At 44.0% G+C, this 25,174-nt stretch overlaps 1 protein-coding gene across 4 annotated transcripts; it reads right to left on the bottom strand.

The window, feature by feature from the left end:
- Positions 1–2,071: 2,071 nt before the first annotated feature.
- LOC123060656 (probable pre-mRNA-splicing factor ATP-dependent RNA helicase DEAH9) lies at positions 2,072–25,174 on the bottom strand. Of its 4 annotated transcripts, none has more exons than XR_006428086.1 (25): positions 24,967–25,174; positions 24,706–24,850; positions 23,297–23,371; positions 22,412–22,501; positions 22,209–22,288; positions 21,916–21,985; positions 21,732–21,817; positions 21,120–21,189; positions 20,939–21,034; positions 20,292–20,397; positions 20,131–20,177; positions 19,962–20,045; positions 19,841–19,894; positions 19,299–19,399; positions 18,895–18,985; positions 16,867–17,031; positions 10,410–10,499; positions 10,255–10,326; positions 9,111–9,209; positions 8,904–8,990; positions 7,657–7,710; positions 7,339–7,418; positions 7,059–7,216; positions 6,814–6,979; positions 2,072–2,634 (listed from the first exon to the last, which is right to left on the bottom strand). XR_006428086.1 is itself a non-coding variant. In XM_044483456.1 (24 exons), exons 1-23 carry the CDS (start codon positions 25,080–25,082, stop codon positions 7,069–7,071), a joined length of 2,106 nt encoding a protein of 701 aa, XP_044339391.1. In that variant the 5' UTR covers positions 25,083–25,174; the 3' UTR covers positions 6,793–6,979; positions 7,059–7,068. The 4 variants fall into 4 exon arrangements, 1 of the variants encoding a protein (XP_044339391.1); XR_006428085.1 differs by lacking the exon at positions 2,072–2,634 and adding an exon at positions 4,182–4,770; XR_006428084.1 differs by lacking the exon at positions 2,072–2,634 and adding an exon at positions 6,439–6,725.

Here is a 25,174-nt window from a genome sequence, read left to right as displayed (position 1 = left end):
AGGATGATGTATTACGGAACGACTAAAGAGACTTGCCGGTAACGAGATTGAACTAGGTATGTGGATACCAACGATCAAATCTCGGGCAAGTAACATACCGATGGACAAAGGGAATAATGTATGTTGTCATAACGGTTTGACCGATAAAGATCTTCGTAGAATATGTAGGAGCCAATATGAGCATCCAGGTTCCTCTGTTGGTTATTAACCTGAGAGGTGTCTCGGTCATGTCTACATAATTCTCGAACATGTAGGGTCCGCACGCTTAACGTTCGATGATGATTTAGTATTATATGAGTTATGTGATTTGGTGACCGAATGTTGTCTGGAGTCCCGGATGAGATCACGGACATGACGAGGAGTCTCTGAATGGTCGAGAGGTAAAGATTGATATATAGTACGATGGTATTCGGACACCGAAAGTGTTACAGAGGGTATCAGGTACTTATCGGGTCACCGGAAGGTGTTTCGCGTACCCCCGGCAATCTTATGGGCCATATGGGCCTTGTGAAGGAACACACCAGCCCACAAGGGGCTGGTGCGTCCTATAAGGCTATAGGAGGAGGAGAAGGAAAGGGGGAGGGCAAGGAAAGTGTGGATTAGGATTCCCACTTCCTTCCCTCACCCCCCCCCCCCCTCTTTCCTTCCCCTTCATGCATACATGGAAAGGGGGGCGCAGGGCAAGGCAAGGCCCCTAGGGGGCGGCGGCCAACCCTAGGGAGCCCCTGGATGACTCTCCTCCCCCCCCCCCACCTATATATATGTGGGGAGGGGCGCCTCACAAGCACACACCATCAATTGTTAGCCGTGTGCGCCCCCCTTCCACAGTTTACACCCTCGGTCATATTCTCGCGGTGCTTAGGCGAAGCCCTTTGCGGATCACTTCACCATCACCGTCACCACGCCATCGTGTTGACGGAACTCATCTACTTCCTTGACACCTTGCTGGATCAAGAAGGCGAGGAACGTCATCTCGCTGAACGTGTGCAGAACTCGGATGTGTCGTACGTTCGGTGCTTGATCGGTCGAATCTAGAAGAAGTTCGACTACATCAACCGCGTTGTCAAACGGTTCCGCTTTCGAACTACGAGGGTATGTGGACACACTCTTCCCCTCTCGTTCCTATGCATCTCCTAGATAGATCTTGTGTGAGCGTAGGAAAATGTTGAAATTGCATGCTACGTTTCCCAACAGTGGCGGCTCAGGGCTGGTCGGCATGGCATCGGTGAAGCGATAACGACGGCGACAACGCGTATAGTGCATCAAGAGGTTCGGGGTGGTACGGCTACGACCTATGGCGGCCGCGGAATTGTCGACATGTCTCGGCGTCGGTTTTCATCGACCTCTACTCAAGATTTTGGAGCATGTGGGTGGTAGATGGAACCCAATGATGTTTGGCACTCTGCATTGTTATGTGCTCGCACACATAAATTTGACCGCGTGGTGATATCAAGGCCAAGGGTGTGCATAGGAATGGCTACTCCTCGACATGAATGTCGTAGAACGGCTAGGATTTAATTTCCTGTTACTATGGTGTGTGGATGCCTTTCCATGTAGCTTCTTCTTCGGCAAAGGGTGGCAACAACACATGGTGTCTTTGGCTTGGTGCTTCTCTTCGAGTACTGTCTCTCAAGCTCTTAGAGTGAAAACTTTAGGTCTGACCTTGGATGGTTGCACCCAACAATAACGATATTTTCACATGTCATGACCTTGTTAAAGGTATTGCTTTGGAGTCAGCTCAGATGTGCTCTTCAGGGTGGAAACCCAGGATCCAGCATGCAATGGTTGGATCCCGCTACAGAAGCACTTAAGCATTGTTACTTTCTTAGAGGCGTAGTTTTCATAGAACCTTTCTCGCAGCTCGTGTTTTGTCAAGAACGGTGGATGACCAGTGCTAGTCTATTGCGAGTCGTTGATTGTGTCAGCTTTCTTTGTCTTTTTTAATGTAGTATTTTCATCATTTTATATTCTATGCATCCTTAATGTCTTGACTAGCTTTTGAATTGCCTCGTTACAAAGGTCAGATGTAATTGATATGACCTTAATATTAATATCTTATTCTCTTTATAAAAAATATTACTTCCTCCGCCAGTGTCAAAAACGTCTTATATTATGGGACGGAGGAGTAGCAAGTGGTTTCGGATCTTCCAAGTGCTGTTCCGTACAAATTTGCTAAAGAAATATCTCCCAGTGTACCACATCACCCAAACTTTCGAATGCGACACCGCAAGTGGTCGATCACGATCACGATCACCCCGGTCTGAAAAGAACATAAAACAGTGAGCTCCCTCCCATGGATCATCAACCACCCATCGCTGCAGGAACGCAAGATCTACCATTCCACCCTGACGCCTTAAAACAAAGATATGTAGTCTGTCGGCAAGGACTGCTTCCCTGGAATCGAGTCTCAATCGCCCGTCTCGCTTTCGATCGACAGGAAGGATAGATCAAACTCAGCCTGTTTCCTCGACGCGTGCCAGCCGCGCGAATCGGACACCGCGTCTCCTGGTGCCTGGCCGGCGGACCGCCCGCGGGATGTACACGGCGAGGGGAAACGTGGCGAGGGGTTAACGTCAAACAAAGCCCGTACGTGCTCGCACGGAGATGTAATCCTGACTGGACCGAGCGCTGATCCTGTACACGTACACAACAGCTCAGCTTTCGACAGATTCATGGTGTTGAAATTTAGCCAACCGCCAGAGAAAAATAATCGTGCACCCCTGACGGTGGTGAAGCAATTAGTCAGCTAGTTGAAAATTTCGCCAACAGCTCAGCTTCGTTGCACCCGCAAAAAAAAAAAAAAAAAACTCAGCTTCGTTGCAACACTACCACGTAGAGTACTCCTCTAGCTGCGCTAAACTTGTCAAAGAGTCGGCAAAAGTTTAAGATGTCGTTTCCTTTGGGCTTTGGCTATATATGCATTGCTTGATACTCTCCTAGCTCATAGTACGTCTCCACCGCGAGAAAAGAAAGTTCGTAGTACGTTGGTATCCAAGAAGAAACAAAGTAGAGTTCAAAACATAGCCACCACAAAATAAGATGACTTGCCGGCAGGACAAAGTGGGAGATCCAATCCAAGTTGTAAGAACACTAGATATCTGAACTAAAATATAAGAACACAAGATACAATGCGGACTGCTGACTCCTGTAGGTTTGAGGACCTATGAAATCCCAAGCGTTGGTTCGGCTGAAGAAAGAGGCTCTCCATCTGTCTGCAACCGCGACACTTGTCAAGCTGACGTGGCTAAAGCACTTCCATCAAGATTGCAGTCGCAAAAACGCGCCAAACGATATAGGTTCATCCACTGTGTAACCTATTTTATTATCCAGTTAACCTGAACCATCATTATTCTAGATGGACAGGCCTACGCCGCTGGTTTAAGTTAAGATATCGTTGCATTTGGCATCCGCAACAAACTTGCCGCATGACACAACGGAGAACCGGCCAAGAGGCTACATAGAGCACCAATATATGGCCTCGGATTCGACACAACCCTTTACACTCCTTTCCGTTTTCGGCATGACTTCAGATCAGCAGAGGACTAACTGCGTTGGATACGATGCTGACTGGCGACTCCTTAGATTTTAGGGCCTACCACAATCTAACTGTTCTTTGCGTCATGTTGAAGATATAGGAGTACTCTTCAAAGTTCAAACTGTCCGCTGGATTACACTCCACTTTCAAAAGAAAAAAGTGGAAGCAGAAAGCAACAAAGCACAGCTTTGGGAAACACCAGCACCTTGGAACTTCTTTTCTTCGCTTCTTGACTTGCTCGTTGCTTTGCTTATGCCCCAGTGACAAAGAATCTAGTTGTTTATGATCAAGATGGACGAGTTGATATTTGGAACATGACAAGAATCCCTAAAGTAGGAGTGTAACGCAAACTGAAATCTATATTGGCTGAAAAACGGATGTGATGGTAGTTGTATCTAATAATAAATTGTACCTAAGCATTCAACAGTTAGGAAAAGCCAATAAGCATGAATTGGCCGAAGCGGTTATGATCACTGCAGGTGACCAAAATTAGCCACCTGACAACACAGGGTACCGACATGGAGCTCGGTACTGAAAAACTTCTGGGGCATTGGGGTTACCAGCCCGTTGATTCATTTTTTACGCTGAAGTATGCCCCATGATAGATGGACTGCTAACTAAACTACCGCACGCCCCGAAAGACCAAAAACAGCTGAATCCACGTGCATAAGTATTTAGGACAACATCCACACTGGGACTACACACACACTGAAAGAAGTAATACTACTGCTGCTGCTATTCGCTGAAGCTATGTGCAATACAAGAGCATTTCATTTGCCTATAATTAACTTCTCAATAAACTCCAGATTATAACTCAGCTACTACTTCCCCGCAAAAAAAAAAAAATAACCCAGCTACTACTCATCAAGTCTTCAAACGATAAAAGATATCATCTGTGTTTATATGACCTTGATGGTACAACCCCATATAGCCGAGGGCATTTGATACTACATCGCAGACAGCAAGATCCAAAGTCCATTTGAATTTCAGTGCCTCTATGTTCAGATTTGGTGGGAACGGCTGAGTTCAATGGTCCGTCAGAGGGGCAATGAATGTCCTACTTGTAAGACAGCAAGGCAATGCCACATATGCGCAATTCAGGATAGATAACGGGGACCGAAAATATACTCATATCGTTAATGCAACAGGATAGCACCATAAGTCCAAATTATATACAAACATGGTGGTTTCCATTAGTTTGGAAAGAAACTGTGCCTCTACAAGATGGAAGATTCCTACAAAACATTAAATAAAATCAAAGTGGAGTGGGGTCTCATTATATCAAATATATGTCAGCTGACAAGGATAGAAACAAAGATAATATTTTTTCGAGAAAACGCAAATGGCCTTTGCGTTTCATTGCATTGGAAAGAGAGGGTATTTACATCCTCCTAGGAGGCGGTTTGTACACACAGACAACAGAGGCTCAGTGCACGTCCCAGGATGATGGCAAAACGACCCTGAGCCCTTGAGCTCCAGCCTTTGCCCAACATCTGGTCTCGTCTTTGATCCTGTCTACAAGCTCGTTCAGCGATGGGGACACATGGTCGAAAACACACGCATTTCTATGCTTCCAGATCATCCACGGTACCAAAAGTGCCACAGATTTGAGCGCCTTGCGGAGCGCTGGTGGTGTGCGTTCCTTTGCGCGCAGCCACCAATCCATGAGCGAGCCGTCGTGCTCGGGCGCCGGCGCCGGCAAGCGCAGCCAAGATAAGACCTCCTGCCATGTCTGTTTAGTGAATGGGCATGTGAGCATCAGATGCCCGATCGTCTCCGGTTCCTGATCGCACAGAAGGCACCGCGGGTGATGTTGCAGGCCATGGCGTGCGAGTCTCTCCGCGGTCCAACAGCGATCTTGACATGCCAGCCAGTGGAAGAATTTCACCTTGGGCGGTGCCCAGCTCCTCCAAATGAGCTTCCAGGAGTGGCAGCCCGTCGCGCCCTGGAAAGTTGCCCAGTAGCAAGACTGGGCGGTGTAGACGCCGCTGGCTGTCCAGCTCCAGAGCAGCCTGTCCGGCTCATTGGACAGCTCGACATGTTGCACTAAGTGCCAGAGCTGAAGGTACTGTCCGATCTCTGGGAGGCCTAGCAGGCCATGGATGTCACGTGCCCAACTATTGCCGGCCAGGGCCTCCGCCACCGTTCTGGATTTTTGACGTTGCTTGGGGATGCACTTGAGGAGTCTAGGCGCAAGCTCGCGGACGGATTGGCCACCAAGCCAGCGATCCTCCCAGAACAGGGCTGTCCTGCCATCTCCAATTGCCATAGTCGTGGAGGCGTAAAAGAGCGCACGCTCCTCCGTCGTAAATTGCGTGTCCAGCCCCTGCCAGGCTCGAGTAGTGTCCGTGCGCGTGAGCCATAGCCAGCGCAGCCGAAGTGATAGCCCCGTGCGCTCGAGGTCCCGGATGCCAAGGCCGCCATATTCAAGTGGCCGGCAAACCTTACGCCAGTTGACGTGGCAATGTCCACCGTGGGCATCCGCGCGGCCGGCCCAAAGAAACCCGCGCTGAATCTTCTCTAATTGCTTCAGGGTTTTCTTTGGGGGCGCAAGCGCTAGCAGTTGATGGATCGGTATTGCATTAAGCACCGATTTGACGAGCGCTAGCCGTCCCGCTTTGTTCATCAGCCAAGCTTTCCAGGAAGGCAGCCGGCCCGCCACCGCGTCGACGAGGGGTTGCAGCTGCGCTGCGGATGGGCGGCGAGTGGAGAGCGGGATGCCCAGGTAGGTAACCGGCAAGGCCACGACAGGGCACCCGAGTGGCTCCAGCAGCCCCACTTCGTAGTCGCCGGCGTGAAGGATCGTGGCCGAGCTCTTGGCGTAGTTCACGCGGAGCCCAGAAGCCGTACCGAACACGTCCAGGATGCCTTTGACAGCGGCGATCTCCTCAGTAGTGGCATGGCAGAACATCATCACATCATCGGCGTAAAGAGAGATCGCCGGGATGGCTCGTCGGGGATGCAGCTGCTGAAGGATGCCGGTCTGTAGGGCGTGTCGCATCAGTCTCCCAAGGGTGTCCACCGCCAGCACGAAGAGTTGTGGTGAGGTGGAGTCACCTTGTCGTAGGCCGCGCCGGTGCCAGATTGGCGGACCGGGAACTCCATTGATCATGACCCGCGTGCTTGCCGAGGAGAGCAGAATGGCCATCCACTCCCGGAATCGGTCCCCAAATCCATACTTGCGCAGCACCTCAAAGAGGAAGGGCCACGAGATGGAGTCGAAGGCACGTGTGAGGTCGAGCTTGAGCAAACAAAGATAATATTCAAATGAGACTTACTTTCTTTGCCCACCAAATGTGCCCCAATTGATTTTCTTCAAAGTAGTTCATACTATTTGATAAGAACAAGTCATACTGATTGGTATACTGGCCCAAATGGACTGATGGAAATAGTGAGACCCCAGCCGACCTTAGTACTCTTACCATAAATGCAACATTGCACCGTCTGCAATCAACATAACATGACTTAAAAACATTGTTACAATGGACAAATGGAAGGAAAACACAATTGGGTAAGAAATTACCACGGTTAAGTTAATGCGGAGCTGGATTGGGTGTTCGGAACTGGTAAAAATGCGGTGCAGCTTCAGTAAGCCATGATGGTTCAATGGCAATTACATTACGCATATAGTGCTTGTCAGTTGAAACAAGAGACTGGTAGACGACCCACTTTGGATTAACCCTAAAATGTCAGGGCAATGTCATGAAGTCCACGAGGTGCATTGTTCCCAAAGAAGTGCATAAGGAGCTATACCACAGAGACACCCAAATAAATGTCATATAGTAAAAAATTGCTAAACTTACCTAAAGAGCACGGAAGATGGATGAATGTAAACTTCTTGTGACGTCCTAATTGTTTTATACATTCCATTCTGGCCATATTCCTGTGTAGCAGAGAAAGTCAGTAGGGACAACGGCAACTTACATGCCAATTGCATATGCAGCTGATAGCTGCACTTATTGAGGATAAATTAAAGAAATTGTGCAAGGGCACGTCACATCAACCACAAAAAAAAATTAGAGATGTATGATAAGATGAAACGAAGCTCTGGTTACGTGCTACATCCTAGAGATATATGATAACATGACATTTGCTCAATAATGTAATATGTGAGTAAATACCTCCAGATGACATGAATTAGCAAACGAACCAGCAATAATGGCCTTTCTAACTGCCTGCAGAATATTGAGATAACACTGCAGTTAGCATAAGTGCATGAAAGGTTCAACAACCTGTGGACATTATAACCGCAGCTCGTAAAGAAATGATTAAGGCAGGAAGTTCTAAGCATTTTCACCAGTACGTAGAACGAGTTGTAAAATAATTCTATAAGAGCAAGATACTGAAAACCACTAGTACAAACAATTAGTAGAAAATAGTCGTTAGACTATCTGAGTGGTAAATGTTGATACCTAACAGTCCAAAACTCCAAATTGTGCATTGTATGCATATTCTCCACAAATGAGGAGAAACAATGCCGGATTGGAATGTCATTGAGTTCTATGCGAATAAAGCTGGATATAGTCATTCCATTTCATAATAGCATATAATTTCCAAAAATGCATACAAATAATAACACAATCTGAAAAGCAAATGCATTTTCATTCAGTTATGGATATTACTGAAATGACCAACTTAATTAACAGGCAGCGGCCAAAATAATGTTCTTTTTTAAAGGATGTACGGATCATGGGGATAAGAGTTACTATTTAAGATTATTATTTTGCAGGACGGCATTATAGAAAACACTTGAAGTAGCCCTGGTACACACACAGAGCTTGGGTATAAGTTATCATAGACAAAATAATTGAAACTGAAAAGATCCTTGCGTCTTCGATGGGGCGAACCCAAACTGCCATTCACTTGCGGAGGACATATTGCTCGACCTTCTCCACCAGTTCAGACTTTTGGTTCTAATAGTTGGTGCATGAGACTTACTCCCTCCGTCCCATAATGTAAGACGTTTTTTGACACTTAGCAGAGCCAGGAGGTCTTGGCTTGGGTTCAAGTCTCACCTTTCGCAATTCAATAGAAGAATTGCTTGGGTTTACTGGATGGTGCATGAAACATAATATTTCGAAGCTGAGCAATGTAAGCTGGCCAGCACCAACTCCTTGAGGAGGCTACCGCTGCATTATAGGCCTCCGGACGTGATGGGCATGCCGTAGTGCTACGCTGTTGCTCCTTTTTGCCTTCCTGCTTTTGTAGCTTAGCGTACGTGGGTTTTGTTTTAATAGCCCAGGCTTTTGTTTCGGTGATTTTATTTGCCTTTTGTTTTCCATTTGGCCCTGTAAGTTCTTGTGCCTTCTGTGTGCTTCTCCAACTACAAAATGTTCGATGTGCGAGAAAAAAGCTGGAAAGATCCTACCTGCATATCTCTGTCGCAGGATTTCAGCTGTATGCCAAACCTCTTCACTACCCTGACAAGCTGTGCCCTGATTTCAATGACCTTCTTCTGCAGCAAAGAGCACAAAATGTTGTTCAAAATGGATGTGTGCAACAAGAATAGCATAGCTTTGGATATGCGCATATTCTTAATTAAAAAGAATGATGTCTTTAAACAACAAAAACAGACCAGTGCTTGGTGATTCAAAAAGTTCTTGTAACACCACTGACTAGATTTTCCAGACTGGTGAAATCCTTTGTAGATATTCAGGAATGTTACATGATCACCCTGGGTTACAACATAAAATACAAGACTCAAGACCATTGGCAAAGATGAAAAGGCAACCAAGAGCAAATATAATTAGGGCATCTCCAATAGTTGAATGATATATGTAGGTAAATTTTGCCACATAGGATATGTGATGATGTGGAATCGAAGGAGAGAGCAAACTTGTATGAACTTGAATCAACAACACTTGCACAAGCTCCAAGGTGAAAAGAGAGCAAACTTATTCATTATCTCCTTTTCTATTTAACGAATTAGATGCACTCTATTCAAATAGTTGTCTGATAACTTGTTGGTTGATGACATGGACAATTTTACCAACAATTTCGCACACAAGCTATTGGAGAACATACCTCTGAGTTCTGGCAGTTTGCACATGCATGTGCAGAACACAGAGAAGTAGGCTCCTAAATAGGGACGATGCTGGTCGTATGCGTTTTCACGATAAAAGTTCTTAAGTTTTGTTCCATAACACTAATCATGAGCTGCCCAAAATCATTTTTTCTAGAACTAGTCAGTATCACTAGTGCTAGCTTACTGCTTGTAAGCCCATAATGATCAATGATGAGAGTGTTTAAGCAGAATAACCATTAAGGATTTTGCTGAAATCTGAAAACGAGAGCAGTTGTTTAGTCTTTTGTCTATTTTAGGAACTTGATCATGAGTTAACTGAAATGAAAACAAGGATTATACTTAATAACATGATATTCCTCTACTGTGGTATATGGGTATCACATTTTGCAGCTGGCAACGCTAAGCACCAAAATGAGTGTCAATATTAATGGTTGAGTAGAGAACTGGGTGTCAACCCGTTTGCTAGATACGCGTGCGCGGCTGCACACCCAGCCCACCACCCACGTTTGAGCCATGTGCTCTACAGGGGAGTGCCTCACGATTGTCTTTCGTTAATAAAAAAAACAATGTCTACTCCCTGTTGGTCTAGTTTTCAAATATTAATAGCTAAAATTTCTGTAAAAAAAAAGCAGCAAAGTAACATCAGGGTTCCCGTGTAACCAAAGATATGAGGCAGCAAGTTGATCCTGCAAACCTCAGCAGCGGCAAACCGAAGTTTGGCCTCATCAAATTCCTTCTTCACTCCCCGCATAGAGACCCACACAGACTGTAAATTGGTGGTTATCAGAACAATCCAAAGATTAAAATAGCACACAAAAAATGAAAGGCATATCAGACAAAAATCCTAACCTGAACAGATAGAAATGCTGCTATCGTCAATATCTCATCAGAGCATCCAAAATCATTTGCTGACAAGATCATTTTTGAGATCATGGGGTCCTGCAGAAAATCAAGCAATATTGTTAGAAGAGAGCATTATTCACCAAAATGTAAGTAAACCAGATGTACATAAAAGACAGTACAAGTATAAATGTATAATTGAGTAGGCTTGCACAAGTATGGAAAGATATAAAATCCTGTAAGTAAATGGTCGACATAGCAGCATAATTTCATGTGCTATCAGAAAGTCATTGAGCACAGTCAGGAGAGTAAAACTGTATGCCTGATGGTTAAGTCGATAATTAAAGCATCATAAGAGCATAGAAACCCATCAAACAAGCAATCCATTTGTATTCACCTACTGTGGTCTGATTATGCAGTGAAAGTGCAATCAATAAGCAAGAATTGCAATGGTCACTCGGTCTGCTCTTTGTACTTCCTGACACCACAGAAACAATTATTTGAACAGCCTAAGACATTTTCTTAGTAATAGCTTTTTTGGGCTCTATAGTTGAAAGCCAGCAAGCGCTCATGGGTTTACCTTATAAGTAGGACTCTATTCAACTCTGACCTCTACTCTTTTTGTTTGCTGTAGATGTAGATAAGTAGATTATCATCCTTTTCCTATGATGCTCCACAATATACTACTTGCAGCATCGCTTATGGCTTGGTTGAATTGGTCCAGTCTTCAGGACTCTATGTTAGATCTAGGTAAGGAAGGAGTATTAGCTTCAATTGAAACTCAACCCTGATGATGGATTAGATGCAGATTGTATTGGCTTCTAGATCTACCTGTTAGGGTCGCCAACTGAGTTCCATGGTAATTTTTTAAAAACAATTTGCAAATGTTCCCGCAGTAAAAATTTATTTACAACAATTTATATGCAGATGTTCCCGCCGAAAAGCACAGGGAATCATCTAGTTTACATTGTTTTTAAGGTGGCCCTAAGGCAGCAGGGCGCCTTCCGGCGGCAAGGCGTCGAGCTCTTTGGCAGCTTCGAAAGGCGTCCGCCTTGGAGCTTTGAGGCATCTGGAGTGTCGCTTAGGCGCGCAAGGCACCGCATTGGGCCAAATCAGATGCCATAGTCAGAGTAGGCAGCAGGTAACTGAGCTCTCAAACTCGTGCGGGAAACTGGAGGGAAAGAGAGAACAGAGGCAAAATTACATGCGCAACTAAGGTGGGAAGGAGGGGGGGAGGGAATAAGACCAGTCCACACCAAAAGCTTGCGGAGAAAGAGTTTTCTCCTCTCTGGCGGCGACGGCCACTGCAGAGTGAAGAACCTCCGTTCGCAGCTTCAATCTGCGCCGCCAGCTTCTTCCACTCCAGTCTCAGCTGCTCCTAATCTGGTGCAGCCCTCTCCCAGCAGCGCGGCAAGATATGGATCCCATCTTATCTTCTTTCCCCCTCGTCTCACTTCTCACCGCCCTCCTCTGCTCTCCTCTCTAGGCAGCGGCCGGCGGCCAGATCCACCAGCTTCTTCTCCTGTCATTGATCCCCATCTGGCCCCTCCCCCCTCCTCTATCTTCTTCTCCCCGCCCTCCCTTGCTTCCATCCCCACCCGATGCTCTGTTTCTATATGTGCCTGGCTGATTGGCTGCCCTTTTTCTCCTCCACCTCTGCTTCTTCTAATCCGCATCTGTTTCTTCTCCTCCGCGTCTGCTTATGCTGCTTCTCCTCCGCATCTGGCTGAAGTTCAAGGGCGCCGTTCTAGAAGATGATTTGAGGCCTATGATTTGTTACATCTCCTAATTGGCTGCCATACATTATTATATATTTATGAGTGTAAAGTGGCACCTCACCTTACGCTCTTAAAAGCACCCCTCACCCCCACCCCACCCCCCATTTAGTACTTTATGATGTTCGTAAATTGTTCTCTTGCTCGCATCTAGGATAAACACATAAAAAAAGGGGCAGCCCGGTGCATGTAGCTCCCGCTTACGCAGGGTCCAGGGAAGGATCCGACCACTTTGGATAAACACATCAGGAAGAAAAACGTAATACAAGTTAGAACATCACACAATTACAGCCAAGGGGCATTACTGACTTTTTATCAGACAATTCAGAAAGTAAGGCAAGGGGGATAGGAGCCGAAAAGAACTGGACTAAAGTTTCTCTAGAACTTTTTTCGACCGCTGTTTCTGTGGGGTAACTCTGGTGAAGCTGCAGCTGAAAAGAACTAGCCACTGAAGCCCTTCGCCTGAGCGACTGTAGTCGTGGTGGGGCGACCTGCGTCTGGGGCGGTCCCCTACATCTTGGGCAACGAGGTGAGCTCGGATCCTAGATCCATACGTTGACGCAAACATGTGAACCACTCCATTGGCATCGCGTCGAAAACCCACTTGCCAGATGCTGAGTTGACTGGCAGTGTCGATAGGAAGCGCTGGCTGGTGAGGTTTGGACCTGGTGGCTTCAAAAGGACAGAGGTGACAGGTATCAGCACTGATAGCCTTAAGGATGCGGCGACAGAGCAGATGGTCAGATGGAATCATGGGGGTGGGGCTGCTTGGAGGACAATGGGGAAGCAAGGGACCACAGAAAGACTTCAGCTGCTTTGAAGTTTGTTTCATCGTTGAGATCGACATGGAGCTGTTATTATACGATGAATCTATGGGCCTAAAATCAAGTAACAGGAGTGTGACATTCTGGCTTAAAAGGAATGATAGACTACTCATATCAACAAGGTGCGCCTTCTTTTCCAGAGCTCAGCTCCAAACAACCTCTAAGTTAAGCGTGCTTGGCCTGGGGTAATTTGAGGATGAGTGACCAACCGGGAAGTTGTTCCCGGGTGCGCATGAGTGAGGACAAAGTGCGCAGGAAAGATCACTTTTGGTCTATTGGGACAGTCTAGATCCCAGGTGGTAGCCAGGCTTAACGAGGGGTTTGAAAAATAGTGTGGGATGTTGCACCATGTGGGGCAGAAAAAACGTGGGATTGTTTTTTTTTTTGACACCTGAAACAGTAGGAGTGTGTAATTAAATTAATGAATGAGTGAATTTACATATGATTTTGTACATGCCAGCCCCTTTGGGGATGGGGGGGAGGAGAAGATCAAAGAGTAGCTATAAAGGAAGTGAGAAATGAGGTGTGTTTTTCTCCAACCCTATGAGTTAGGAGAGAGAGGTCCTCTTTTAGCCTTGATATCCAGGATGTTTTCGTGGGTGTTATTCTTCTGAAAACCTTATTATTTCGTTCCTTCCAGATGCTCCATGTAGCTTGTAGGAATATTGCCATGAACATTGGCTTATTCCATGCATCCTTGGCTGTGCTTATCCAATCCAATCGTGAACCTTGAGCGCTCCAACTTATGGCAATATCAGACCAGCAGTCTTTGCTGAAGGCACAACCGAAGAACAGATGTTCAAGCGTTTCTTCCACGTTGGAATCGCAGAGGGGGCAAGTATAGTCATTGCCAGTGTTGAAATGTCTTCGCTTCAGCATGTTTCTGGTGTTGAGTCTGTCGGACAGGAGAAGCCACCCAAAGACCTTTATTTTCATTGTAACCTTAGACTTACAAAGCCAGGTATAAGCTTGATGGGCTCGGACCTCCCTGAAGTAAAAGTTAAAATATTTGTTGGCCGAGAACGTCTGGGTCGTCCAAGTGCAGATCCAGCTATCATTCCCCGAGAGGCTATCATTCAGTTGGATATCACGTACGATACTCTGAAGATCTCTAGTCTCTGCATGCGCCTGAACCGAGAGCGGCAGATGAAACGTTTCGTGTAAAGTCGTGGCGCCCAAGAAATCTCTAACGGAAATATCCTCCTGTGAGGCGAAAGAGAAAGCCCGTGGATGTGTCTCTGCCAGTATACCATCCGTCCAATGATCTTTCCAAAAGAGTATGTCCTTCCCCGTGTGGACTTGGGCTTTGGTAATCCCTCGGTAGATGGGCATTAGTCTCATGACATCCCGCCACCAAAAGGATCCGCACGGGTCAGCTGCATGGGGGATCTTGTTGCTATAATACGTGTTCCATATGAGATCCACCCAAGGCAAGTCCCATCTGTTCGGGAAGCCCATGCTGCTTGCAACCTTTGCTGCCTCGCTTCTGCGATCTCGGACCATAGCCCGCTGTTTCTGGACTGTGCCCCGGTCCCGGCTGCCCTTCGGCGTTTTCATTTCGAGGACTTGTGGTTGCGCATGGACGGCTTCCACGCGACGGTGGACACGGCTTGGAGGTCTGTGCATGACGTTGACCCCTTTCGCCGGCTGATGCTTCGCTTGCAGGCTACAGCACGCAAGTTGACAAGCTGGAGCTCACGATCGATTGGTAACATTAAACATAAGATGGCAATCTCGCGTGAACTCATTTCGCGCTTTGACAAAGCTCGGGAAGACCGGCAGTTGACGCCACATGAGGACTGGCTACGCAAACAGCTCAAGATCGGCTATCTTGGCCTCGCGTCCATGGAGCGCACATTTGCCCGGCAGCGCGCACGGATAGCCACTCTGAAAGATGGTGATGCCAGTACAGCCTTCTTCCACCGGCAATGTTCCTTCAGGCGGCAGAAGAATAGGATTTTCAGCCTGACCGTGAACGGCCAGGTGGTCACCGATCATGAGCACATGGCAGAAGAGGCATTCACACATTATGATGCACTGCTGGGCACCGCAGTTGACCGTGAATGCACGCTGGACCTATCAGAGCTGATCACGCCATCTGACCTGGCAGACCTTGATGCTCCCTTTAGCGCTGCAGAGATCTGGGAGGCGATCAAGCGGCTTCTGGCGCGCAAGGCACCCGGACCGGACGGGTTCACTGCCGAGTTCGTGCGAGCCTGCTGGACCACGGTACGCCAAGACTTTGTGGATGTCTTCCAGCAGCTCTATGAGATGAGGGGCCGCGGCTTCAGCAAACTCAACCAAGCGCTGATCACCATGCTGCCGAAGCGCGCGGACGCGACCACACTGAATGACTACCGGCCTATAAGTCTTATTCACCTAGTGGCAAAGATCTTCACCAAAGTGTTGTCCCTACGACTTGCCCCGAAGCTGGACAGCCTTGTGAGTCGGAGCCAAAAGGAGGATTGTATCAAAACTCCATCTTTTCAATGCAATGAAATGCAAAAGCCCTTTGCATTTTCTCGAAAAAAAGTCCCATCTGTTATAGAATTTGTGAAGGTATTTTAACAGGAGTGCATCGCTTTGTACTTTGAGGTTAATGACTCCGAGGCCGCCCGAAACCTTGGGTTGGCAGACCATGTCCCAAGCCGCCAGAGAGTTACAAGAATCACCATTCTCCGTTTTTTTGGTCCATAAGCATTTGCGTCTGATTTTATCCAGAAGTTCAATAATGCTCGCTGGCAACTTGAGAGTACAAAGAGCGAAGATGATTAGGGAGGTGATGACCGAGTTGAGAAGGGACAATTTTCCCCCATAGGAGATCATGTTGAGGGTAGCCGAAAGCCTGCGTTCCACCCGACAGACAAGGGGGAAAAGATCTAGCATAGTTGGCTTGGTTGTCCCCATAGGCAAACCGAGGTATGTGAAGGGCATTTTGCCCACCACACACCCGAAGATGGTTGCAATGTAGTTGTACGTGTCTTCATGACAGTTAATTGGTATCAAAGTTGACTTGTGGAAGTTTATTTTGAGGCCAATAGATGTTGCATAGTCCGAGAGAATGTCTTTAATGATCATTGCTTGCGTTGTGCATGCTGGCATGGCTAGGTGAAAGCCCACATGTCTCATTTGTGAGGAGGAGAGAAGGCGTGGATGAACAATCACCAACTTCTCTTTAATATTAAAGACACTTAAATTACTATTTGAACCTAGCAGATGGCAAGGCAAAAATATATCAGTGATATTTGTGTGTGTGTGTGTGTGTGTACATATATATATATCATGCATATCTTTTTTTCCTATTGGAATTATTGTTTCACTCAGGTCACACTGACATTAATTATGTTAGTCCTATTTAAATTTGAGTATCTTTCAAGATATGAGTATATGGCATAAATAATTCATTCAACCATGATTACTCTATCATGCTATAGTAGACTGAGATACTTGCTACATGACTTTCTTAAACCACTAGTCCAAATTCCATAGCCACTCAGTTACCGTCAAATGGGTTGTAACCATTTTTCTCGGTGGGAGCTGGCATGTCACTGGTCGGAATTTCAACTTTTCACGCAATATTTTCATGCTTGTGCAATTCTTTGCCATAAGTATCACATTAAATTCTAATATTTAGAGATAAACTGCTAAAATACTGAGGCTGGCTAGCGAATTTTCCTAACTCACACGCCCCAAACTCAGGAACAAATTGATTTAACTCGGCTGTCATGACAGGACTGCCTCATTAGTCACTACTACAGCAAGATGTACTCCTGATACTAGTTCAATTAGCCAACTGTAAAATGTTCTTGAAGAAACAAGAATAAGTACACTATCAGAAAGAGAAAAGGAGTAGTAAGATACACATACCAGAGGCATCTCAGCAACTTGGAAACCAATGGGAACTGTTAGTTTGGCATCTTCATCAAGGATTCCTAGTGAAAATAGAATTTCGAGAGCCCGAATCATTGCTTCTGGTGATGGAGAAGCTGGCCAATCAAACCCCAAGATGTTGTCTATGCCTAGCGCTTTCAACTGTCATCACAGAACATAACAAGTGATGTGTTATGTAATACTCGTAAATTTTATATTATGTGCAAAAACCTCAAGAAGATTTCACATCATATATGTCAGGAAATTAGATCAATAATATTCAGTTTAAAGGACATGTTTTGGTGCATACTTTTCAAAGAAACGTAGAGAGTATCTTCTATGAATTAATCCCTCCGTTCCTAAATATAAGTCTTTTTAAAGATTTCAATACGAACTAAATACGGATGTATGTAGACATATTTTAGAGTGTAGATTCACTCATTGCTCCGTATGTAATCCATATTGGAATCTCTAAAAAGACTTATATTTAGGAACGGAGGGAGTACATTTTTGTGGGCAGCTGGGGCATTTTCCAGGTTTCATGACTAAGCAAGTCAAGTGCATAAGTGAATCGTGCTGCATTGTCAAACTATTATGCATGATGCAGGAAATTGACACATTATTTAAAGTGAAATGCCAGAGGATTGTCAAAGTTAACAATAAATGCATAATATATACTCCCTCTGTAAACTTTTATAAGATCTTTTAGATAACTAAAGTAGTGATCTACACGATCGTATAACAGTTTACAGAGGGAGTATCTATCATGATTTTAATCACCATTGATTTAGAGATGTGAAGACAAGCTCTAACAGTCTAGCTGGTTAATGTGCTGATGAACACGGGAGATACTAATATATAATTAGTTTAGTAATATTGTTTTAGAGTCTTCATCTTCAATGTGCTAATTCTCTAGTAGTAACAATTAAGTCTTCACAATGACTGGTACCTTACTTTGTAAACTGCCAATTGGCATATCTAAATTTCAATACAAAGTAAAAACAATTCATATTAGTCGGCAACAAACAATATGTCATGCATATGTGTCTTCTGATATAAAATGGTTGATCTGCATATAAGGCCACAAACTGCGAAAAATGATTTTCGATTCCAGGCTCTAGTGAGTCTGTTTTTCCAAAAAAAAAAGAAGGAAAAATATCCAAGTGTAAAATAATTTGACATGTACATATAGATGTGATCTATGTACCTATAATTTCTCATGTAATACGCGTTGTTATGCATGTGTACACAAGAACAACATATACATGGATTTGAAAAGGACCCTCCTAACTGGCGAACGTTCGCCAGGGGAAGTGGCACATGCAAACGATTCGATGGCATTTTTAGTTGTGATGAAGTGGGGATAGGTGGCATTTTGTTCAGAAGACATGGCAGTTTCTCCCCGAGAAGGCAATTTTCGTTTAAAAACTGTCGTCTTTTGATCTCGTTTTACAACTAAAAGCTGCCAGCAAAGATGTTTCGCTTGCCGCCCCCCTTACAGAGAACATTCGCCAGGTACAATTACCATTTGAAATTAGCAAACAGTACACACATTGTTTGTTACTATAAATCCACGAATGTCTTTTTTGTGTAGCTCACATGGTAAAGTATTTTCTAATGGAATTTTACACATATGTAGAATACATCTATATACATATGAAATGGTTTTCACAATCTTTTGACACTTCTAAATATGAATTTCAAGTTTTCAAGAAAAAAGGCTCGCTGGAGCTCGGGCTCCAAAATGCCTCACTCCACAAACTGACATAAGTTCCCTTGTGCGGCATAAGCACCAAAAGGTAGGGTTTATCGATGATTATAACATTCAGCAAAAATCGTTCTGTTGGAAAAACGGCGTACTAAGAAATAATAATATGTTAATAACTGCAAGTTATGGTACCCTCCGTCCCAAAATAAGTGTCTCAACTTTAGTACACACTTTTTTTGGGACGGAGGGAGTATATGATATCTACTTATTTATTTTAATGTAACAATAACAATCATGAAATAGATGGGCCAAGATACCTGTATTATGCAGGAAACAAGGTTAGACCTTTGCATTTCTGGAATGCCATCTGACTGCATTTCACTTAGGTAATATTCCTCTGTGTAAAGCCTGCAGGAAATATTAGCTTATAATATGAACAAAGTGGTAAAATACTAAGATGAATAATATTACAGTCTGCAGAATACTGGATCTACAGAATTTATAATGCATGAATGTTTGGCTTTCAAAATATTCAAAACTAAGCGTGTTAAAAAGAAAAACAATACTAAATAAATAAAGCAATCAACAAAGAAACTATTTGAGTTGAGAACTAGGAATTGTGAAAATGGACCAGCATAATAAATCAAGGACTGCCATAAAAGAGGAGACGTAAATTAACAATCCCAGTCCCAACACTTCAATAAAAAACTGCTCAACATACCTAAAGCATTTCCCAGGTCGCACCCTTCCAGCTCTGCCTGCTCGTTGCCTTGCAGAAGCTTTAGATATTGGTGCGACAACTAGACTCTCGAGGTCAGAAATCTGCACAACAAGATATAGAGTTAAGCTACAACAAAGAAGACTAAACATGGCAAAAGAACTACACCAAAAAATTTGATCTCAGATATAACCGCCCTCTAGCTCAATAGGGAGTGGGAGACTTGGGGTAAATGCCACAGTGCATGAATGTGTTAACACCTAAGTATGCCATAAATAACAACAAACTATTGAACAGATCCATAAGTAAATAAAGAGATGGATCCTGAATTAACTCATCTGGATTTATTTTACGCATATAGGTTTGTACTGGATTGCCAAATCAAGGATTTCCTGATAGATGTACAAGGCACTATACAAAGATCATTGCAGCTGTTGGCATTCAAGTTTCAGGATTCACAAAGAAACACTATAAAGAAGAAATAAAAGCAAAGCTATATCCAGGTCAGCCAGATTGAAGTACTGCAATGGGACAATAGAATGTACCGGGTTATAGCACTTCTGCTTGGAAAATCCACTATCAACAACGTACACCACGCCCTGCAATTTAGAGAAATTAGTGACAGTCAAATCATATTTGCTAGAAAAGACATGTCACATGTGGTACCTCCAGAGTCAATGATGTCTCAGCAATGTTTGTTGATATCACAACTTTTCTTTTCCCTTTGGAAGTAGGAACAAAAATGAGATCCTAGAAAGCCAACAAATACTAAATAGCGTCAACATGGAGTGCCAACTATATTCTTCTTATAACACTACTGAGGGGGGCCACTTACTTGGTCTCCCCGCGGAAGGCCGGAGTACAAAGGCAAAATCACCAAATCTGATAATCAAAGCAATCTGAATGCCTTAGAAAACATAATTTACCACCACAAACTTATATCAAAAGTGGCAAGGACGACCTATTTCATTGTTAACATTCGGAAAAAGGAGTTACCAAAATAGTGTTTTCCCAGATGTTGAATTTCATCATTTAGCAACTTAAGAGCAGCATCTATGTCATCCTGGCCAGTTAAAAACACCAAAATATCCCCAGGTGGTTCCTGCAGAAATTAGTTAATGAGTGGAGATAAAAGAAAGCTATCCAATATTGGATGATTGGAAGAGTTCTTTTACCTTCAAAATGGAAATAAAATATAGGAATAGACACTACCATTACACTACAAAGATGAATGATGATAGCTCCAAATTCACCTCAAGGACTACATGTCTACAACATTATCAAAAGGAACAGAAAAAATATGTCTGTTTATATGATGGACATTGATCATGTCAGCTTTGCTTCCATTAACAAATTTCTCTGAGATTATAAACTAATGTTGAGAAGTGATGCAGACGAGATGCTTACTGCAGTGGAGCATCTAAATCTTAATACACTTGCTATTTGTTTCATAAGAAGTATAGCATATGAGAAATAAATAATAACTGTCAAGTCATGCGATACAACGAATCAACGGACCAGAAAAGTCAAGTGTAATCTCGGATATAAGGAAACCAAAAGTTCCCAAATGATCAAATGCATTTTAAGAAGCATAACAACCTACATGGAATCTATTGTTTGACACACCATACAAAACAACTAACCTTTTCGTGAATAATAAGAACAGTATTCACAGCAGCCTGTAAGTAGTCTGAGACAGGTTCTTCTAGATAATGAGTTTCTACTGTATATCCTCTACCCTGTAGAAGCATAACCAATTTACTCTCATCAATAAGGAGGAGAACCCTTCACCATCTATATATTTCAGCCACAAGGAAAACGTACTTCAACAGAAAGTATAGCAGGTTCTGGGTTCGGCAAATCATCAGCAGGCTTGAGCAATGAATTCTTCCGCCTGTCCATGAGAGAAGATAAAAGAAGATTCAAAGATCAGACCCTAACTAACTTGCTAGCGCAAATGGTGTGCTTATAGAGTTAACAACTGTGTCTTCACAATTTGGTATTGTAGATGTTATATATTATTCTATAAACTTGGTCGAGATTAACAAAGTTTGACTTAGGACAAAGCTTATATGCCTTACATGTTGGGAAGGAGGGAGTACCACGTAGCGACTTCCTGAACAATGTAAACCATAATGTTACCAAGAATTGGGAATAATTTGCTACCATGGTTGATGGCTGAAGAAGATGTCTTATAGGTTTTACTATAGTTGAGAAGCAATTGTTGCTTCTTTACTGGCTAAAGAAGATGTCTTATAGATTTACTATAGTTGAAAGGCAATTGTGCTTCTTTACATAGACCAGCTTTCTGACTACATCACTTTCTTGAGGATTCCTGGTAGTCGCACTGTACTTCTTTCTCTTGGGGAAGTTACATGGCAATGAATTGCAAAAATGAAAGGATATGAAACAAATTCTTACTAGACAGGGACCAACCTATTGCTGAAAAAGGCTGACATTGATCTTGCTTCAATTGTTGCAGAGGAAATGATTAGGCGTAACTCCGGCCGACGGCGTTGAATCTGGTCAATTGATGTAAGGAAACATGCAAAGCAGGAAAGTAAACATTATTCACAGATGACTCGAAGAGAAACCAGACTTGCGGATTCAAATTGCAAACCTTTTTCAAGAGTCCCAGCAATATGTCGGTTGAAATGGATCTTTCATGAGCTTCATCTATCATAATGACACTAATAAAACAGAAAATCATGGATTGGTATGTGAATAATCAATAATGTAAAACTAGTATGGAACCGTCCGACTGAAAAAGGTGTTTTTACTCCACTACGATTATCACCAGTTCACCACAAATGTGTAATCACAACATCGAGATAAATTTTATCAAACATGATGTGCGACAATTAGGATTGCAAGCTTAAGGTCATACTAATATTGAGGGTTATAAAATGGCACCTATATTTGCTCAGAAGAGGATCTTCCATCATTTCTCTAATCAGTACTCCATCTGTGAGAAATTTGATCATGGTCATGCCCTGTCAAACCGTTTAGGCATAAGCAGAGTACATAGGGATGAAACCCATTAGATCGAAAATGTGTTTCATGCTGTAGAATTCAGACAAAGAAAACCAGTGCAAGGAGAAAAACTTAGATCATACCGGGTTTGTTTCATCCTCAAATCTTATTGTATATCCTACTTCTTCTCCAAGTTTCACACCAACTTCTTCAGCTACCCTTGATGCAACCGTCTGTTCAAATTATTAAGATGGGTTGAAAAGGGAAGTGGTCACAAAAAGATAGGCATCTACAAATGTAGTCTAATAGAAAAGAAAAATTGAAACATACGAAAATTAGTAATACCAATGCAGTAAAAAAATTGTTCAGCTACCATCTTCTAAGCAGTACAGATATGGTTCTATCAGCTGACTGCTCTGTATATGATGCCAGAAATCACGCTGAACCACATGAATAAAGTTTTCACCCTTCTCTTCAATGCAATGAAACGCAAAGATCTTTGTGTTTTCTCGAAAAAAATGCATTTCAATGTTGGATTGTCAACCATCTGTTCAATGTTAAGATACATAATTTTGCAGGATGCAGTCCCCTGTTACAGGCACACTTTTGGACACTACGGCCACTACCACATGGCAACCCTGTCACAAACGGCTAGGTCACAATGGGGAAGCTGGATAAACCTCCATGGCTGAGGCCTGAGAAAGTCCTCCAGGCTTATCTTTTAGGAGTTATCTATCTCTAATCATTTCTTTTTCTTAGATTCATATTGCTAGGATTTGATTTGCTACAAATTTAGCATGGACTTGAAGCTATATATAAAGAGAGGTAGAATGTGATAGGAGAACATCCAGAAGTAATACAGAAACTTGCTCTAGATAATTAGCTAAGAGCCTTACTCGCCATGCTAGGGACGTACCCAAAAGAACAATCTGGTGCATGCTCTCAGCAGAAGGTAAAAAGAGAAACCTAGTATTACATAGCATCTAGATTAGGATACACAGCTTGATGAACATTTAAACATTTGATACCTGCACGGCCAATCGTCTTGGCTGGGTGCAACCTATAAGTCGACCACCCTCAGCCCAACCAGCCTCCTTAAGATACTGGTTCATAATACAATGAAATTAGAAACGAAACATCATCTGCAAGTAAGATAATGAGATAGGCAATAGGCATAAGAGCTACAGATGATGAGATAGGCAATAGGCAGAAGAGTGACGTCTGTGGCTTACATTTCTTTCAAATAATACAAATTGGCATTTTCACCAACCAAACTAAACTTTCCGTTCAACCTTCAAGTATGTATGTTGAAATTCAAAAGCTGGAGGAGATCCGGAGTCAAATTGAAATATATGTGCGACTAAGCAAACTAATTTGGTTTCAGCATGGAGTCAAATTTCAATGTCAAACAATATACAGAATAAATTACAAAGATAGGTCTCAGTTCAGCCTACCTTTATAGAACCTTTCAAGCCAAATTGAATGTTTGTTACGATACAAATTATTATGAGGTAGGAAGCGTGTGTTACTGCTCTCAATGGAAATCTCTTTCTTCCTCTTGAAAGATATAAGTCGTGAAAAGTTTTACAGCAGTACAGCACCCAAAGAGGCCAAGACTCTGGATAACTTTTGCAATATTTTCTTGTGTTGATTTAAGCGCTAGAAAAAATGTCTGCATGATTGTGCCCAGCATTGAGTTTGCATTGTATTGTAGTGATATATTCTCCCTAAAACTGAACGCATATTACCATGACAGTTGCCAGATAGGCCATAAACACGCCAACACAGCAGCCATATAAATTATTTACCAGATGGTAGCTTGAGAAGAAACAGAACTTTAGCTGGAGAGTAATACTTCAAGTGAGGAGCCAATATATGAGCAGGAGATAAGTGTAAACCTCATGTAAGAGCTGCTGACAGGTATGCAGGTACGTTGGTGATCTATTTGGCGAAGTTGTAAACAGTGTTTCACCTCTCGTTATTTTTATTCTGTCCCCTCGCTCCTCTTCTCTGATAATGCCCGTAGGTGTCATCCCTAAGCCATCGTTCATGCTTACTATCCTACTGCGAGAAGTCTTTTATGTTGATATATATTGCTAGGTGTGGGCACACAATAGTACATACCAACTGGAGGCCTCGATCAAATGCAGGAAGGAGGAACCATCACTACTACAAATTTAAGCCAAAGCCCGTGATCTCGCCCAGTCAATAATCCAGAGCATAGAACATAGTAAACGCGCGGTGCTTGTTGGAATCCAAACAGAACAACCACCAAATATGACACCAATGATGCACACTGTCGGTTGAGCACTTCGCGCGTACACGCACACCAGTTGTTCGGCCGAATGCCCCCGACAGAGCGCAGCACAGAAACAAATCCTCAAATGATCTAGGGACCCGCACTGGCTGTACGAAAAAATCGCCTGGAGGAACGTACCTGAGGGATCTGCGTGGACTTGCCGCTACCCGTCTCGCCGACGATGATGGTCGTGGCATGCCGCTCCACCAGGTATAGGATGGCCTTGCGGTACTTGTACACCGGCAGCCGCTGCCTCAGCCTCTCCAAGGACGCGCACCCAAACCTACCACCAAGAAAAACAGAGGCAGCAGCACCCCGACACAAGTTTAGGAACCTCAGGTAGGGGAGCGCAGAGGAGAAGGGAAGGAGGCAGAGGGTTTAGGGTTTGAGTGAGCGCACCCGGAGGAGGAGGAAGAAGCGTTGGTGTTGGTGGGGAGGAAGAGGACGCCGCCCTCCTCGTCGTCGACGAGCGATGCGCTCGGCTTCTCCGCCCCAGGTCTCCAGAATCTCGACATGGCCGCCGGTTCGGGTGGCTCGGCAATGGCGGGGGTGGTGGTGGGGGGGTTGGAGAGGAAGCGGGACTGGTGGTTGTTCTAGTGGGCTTTAG

The sequence above is a fragment of the Triticum aestivum genome, chromosome 3A, assembly GCF_018294505.1.
Source record: "Triticum aestivum cultivar Chinese Spring chromosome 3A, IWGSC CS RefSeq v2.1, whole genome shotgun sequence".
NCBI lineage: Eukaryota > Viridiplantae > Streptophyta > Magnoliopsida > Poales > Poaceae > Triticum > Triticum aestivum.
This window is presented reverse-complemented; position numbering and strand designations above follow the sequence as displayed.

Excerpts from the sequence above, each read along its gene's own strand:
- LOC123060656 (XM_044483456.1), bottom strand. The coding sequence starts at position 25,082 with ATGTCGAGATTCTGGAGACCTGGGGCGGAGAAGCCGAGCGCATCGCTC. Across the intron at positions 22,289-22,411 it reads TTGAGGATGAAACAAACCCG|GGCATGACCATGATCAAATT; the intron begins GTATGATCTAAG and ends ACGGTTTGACAG. Across the intron at positions 20,398-20,938 it reads TTCTTATTATTCACGAAAAG|GAACCACCTGGGGATATTTT; the intron begins GTTAGTTGTTTT and ends TAATTTCTGCAG.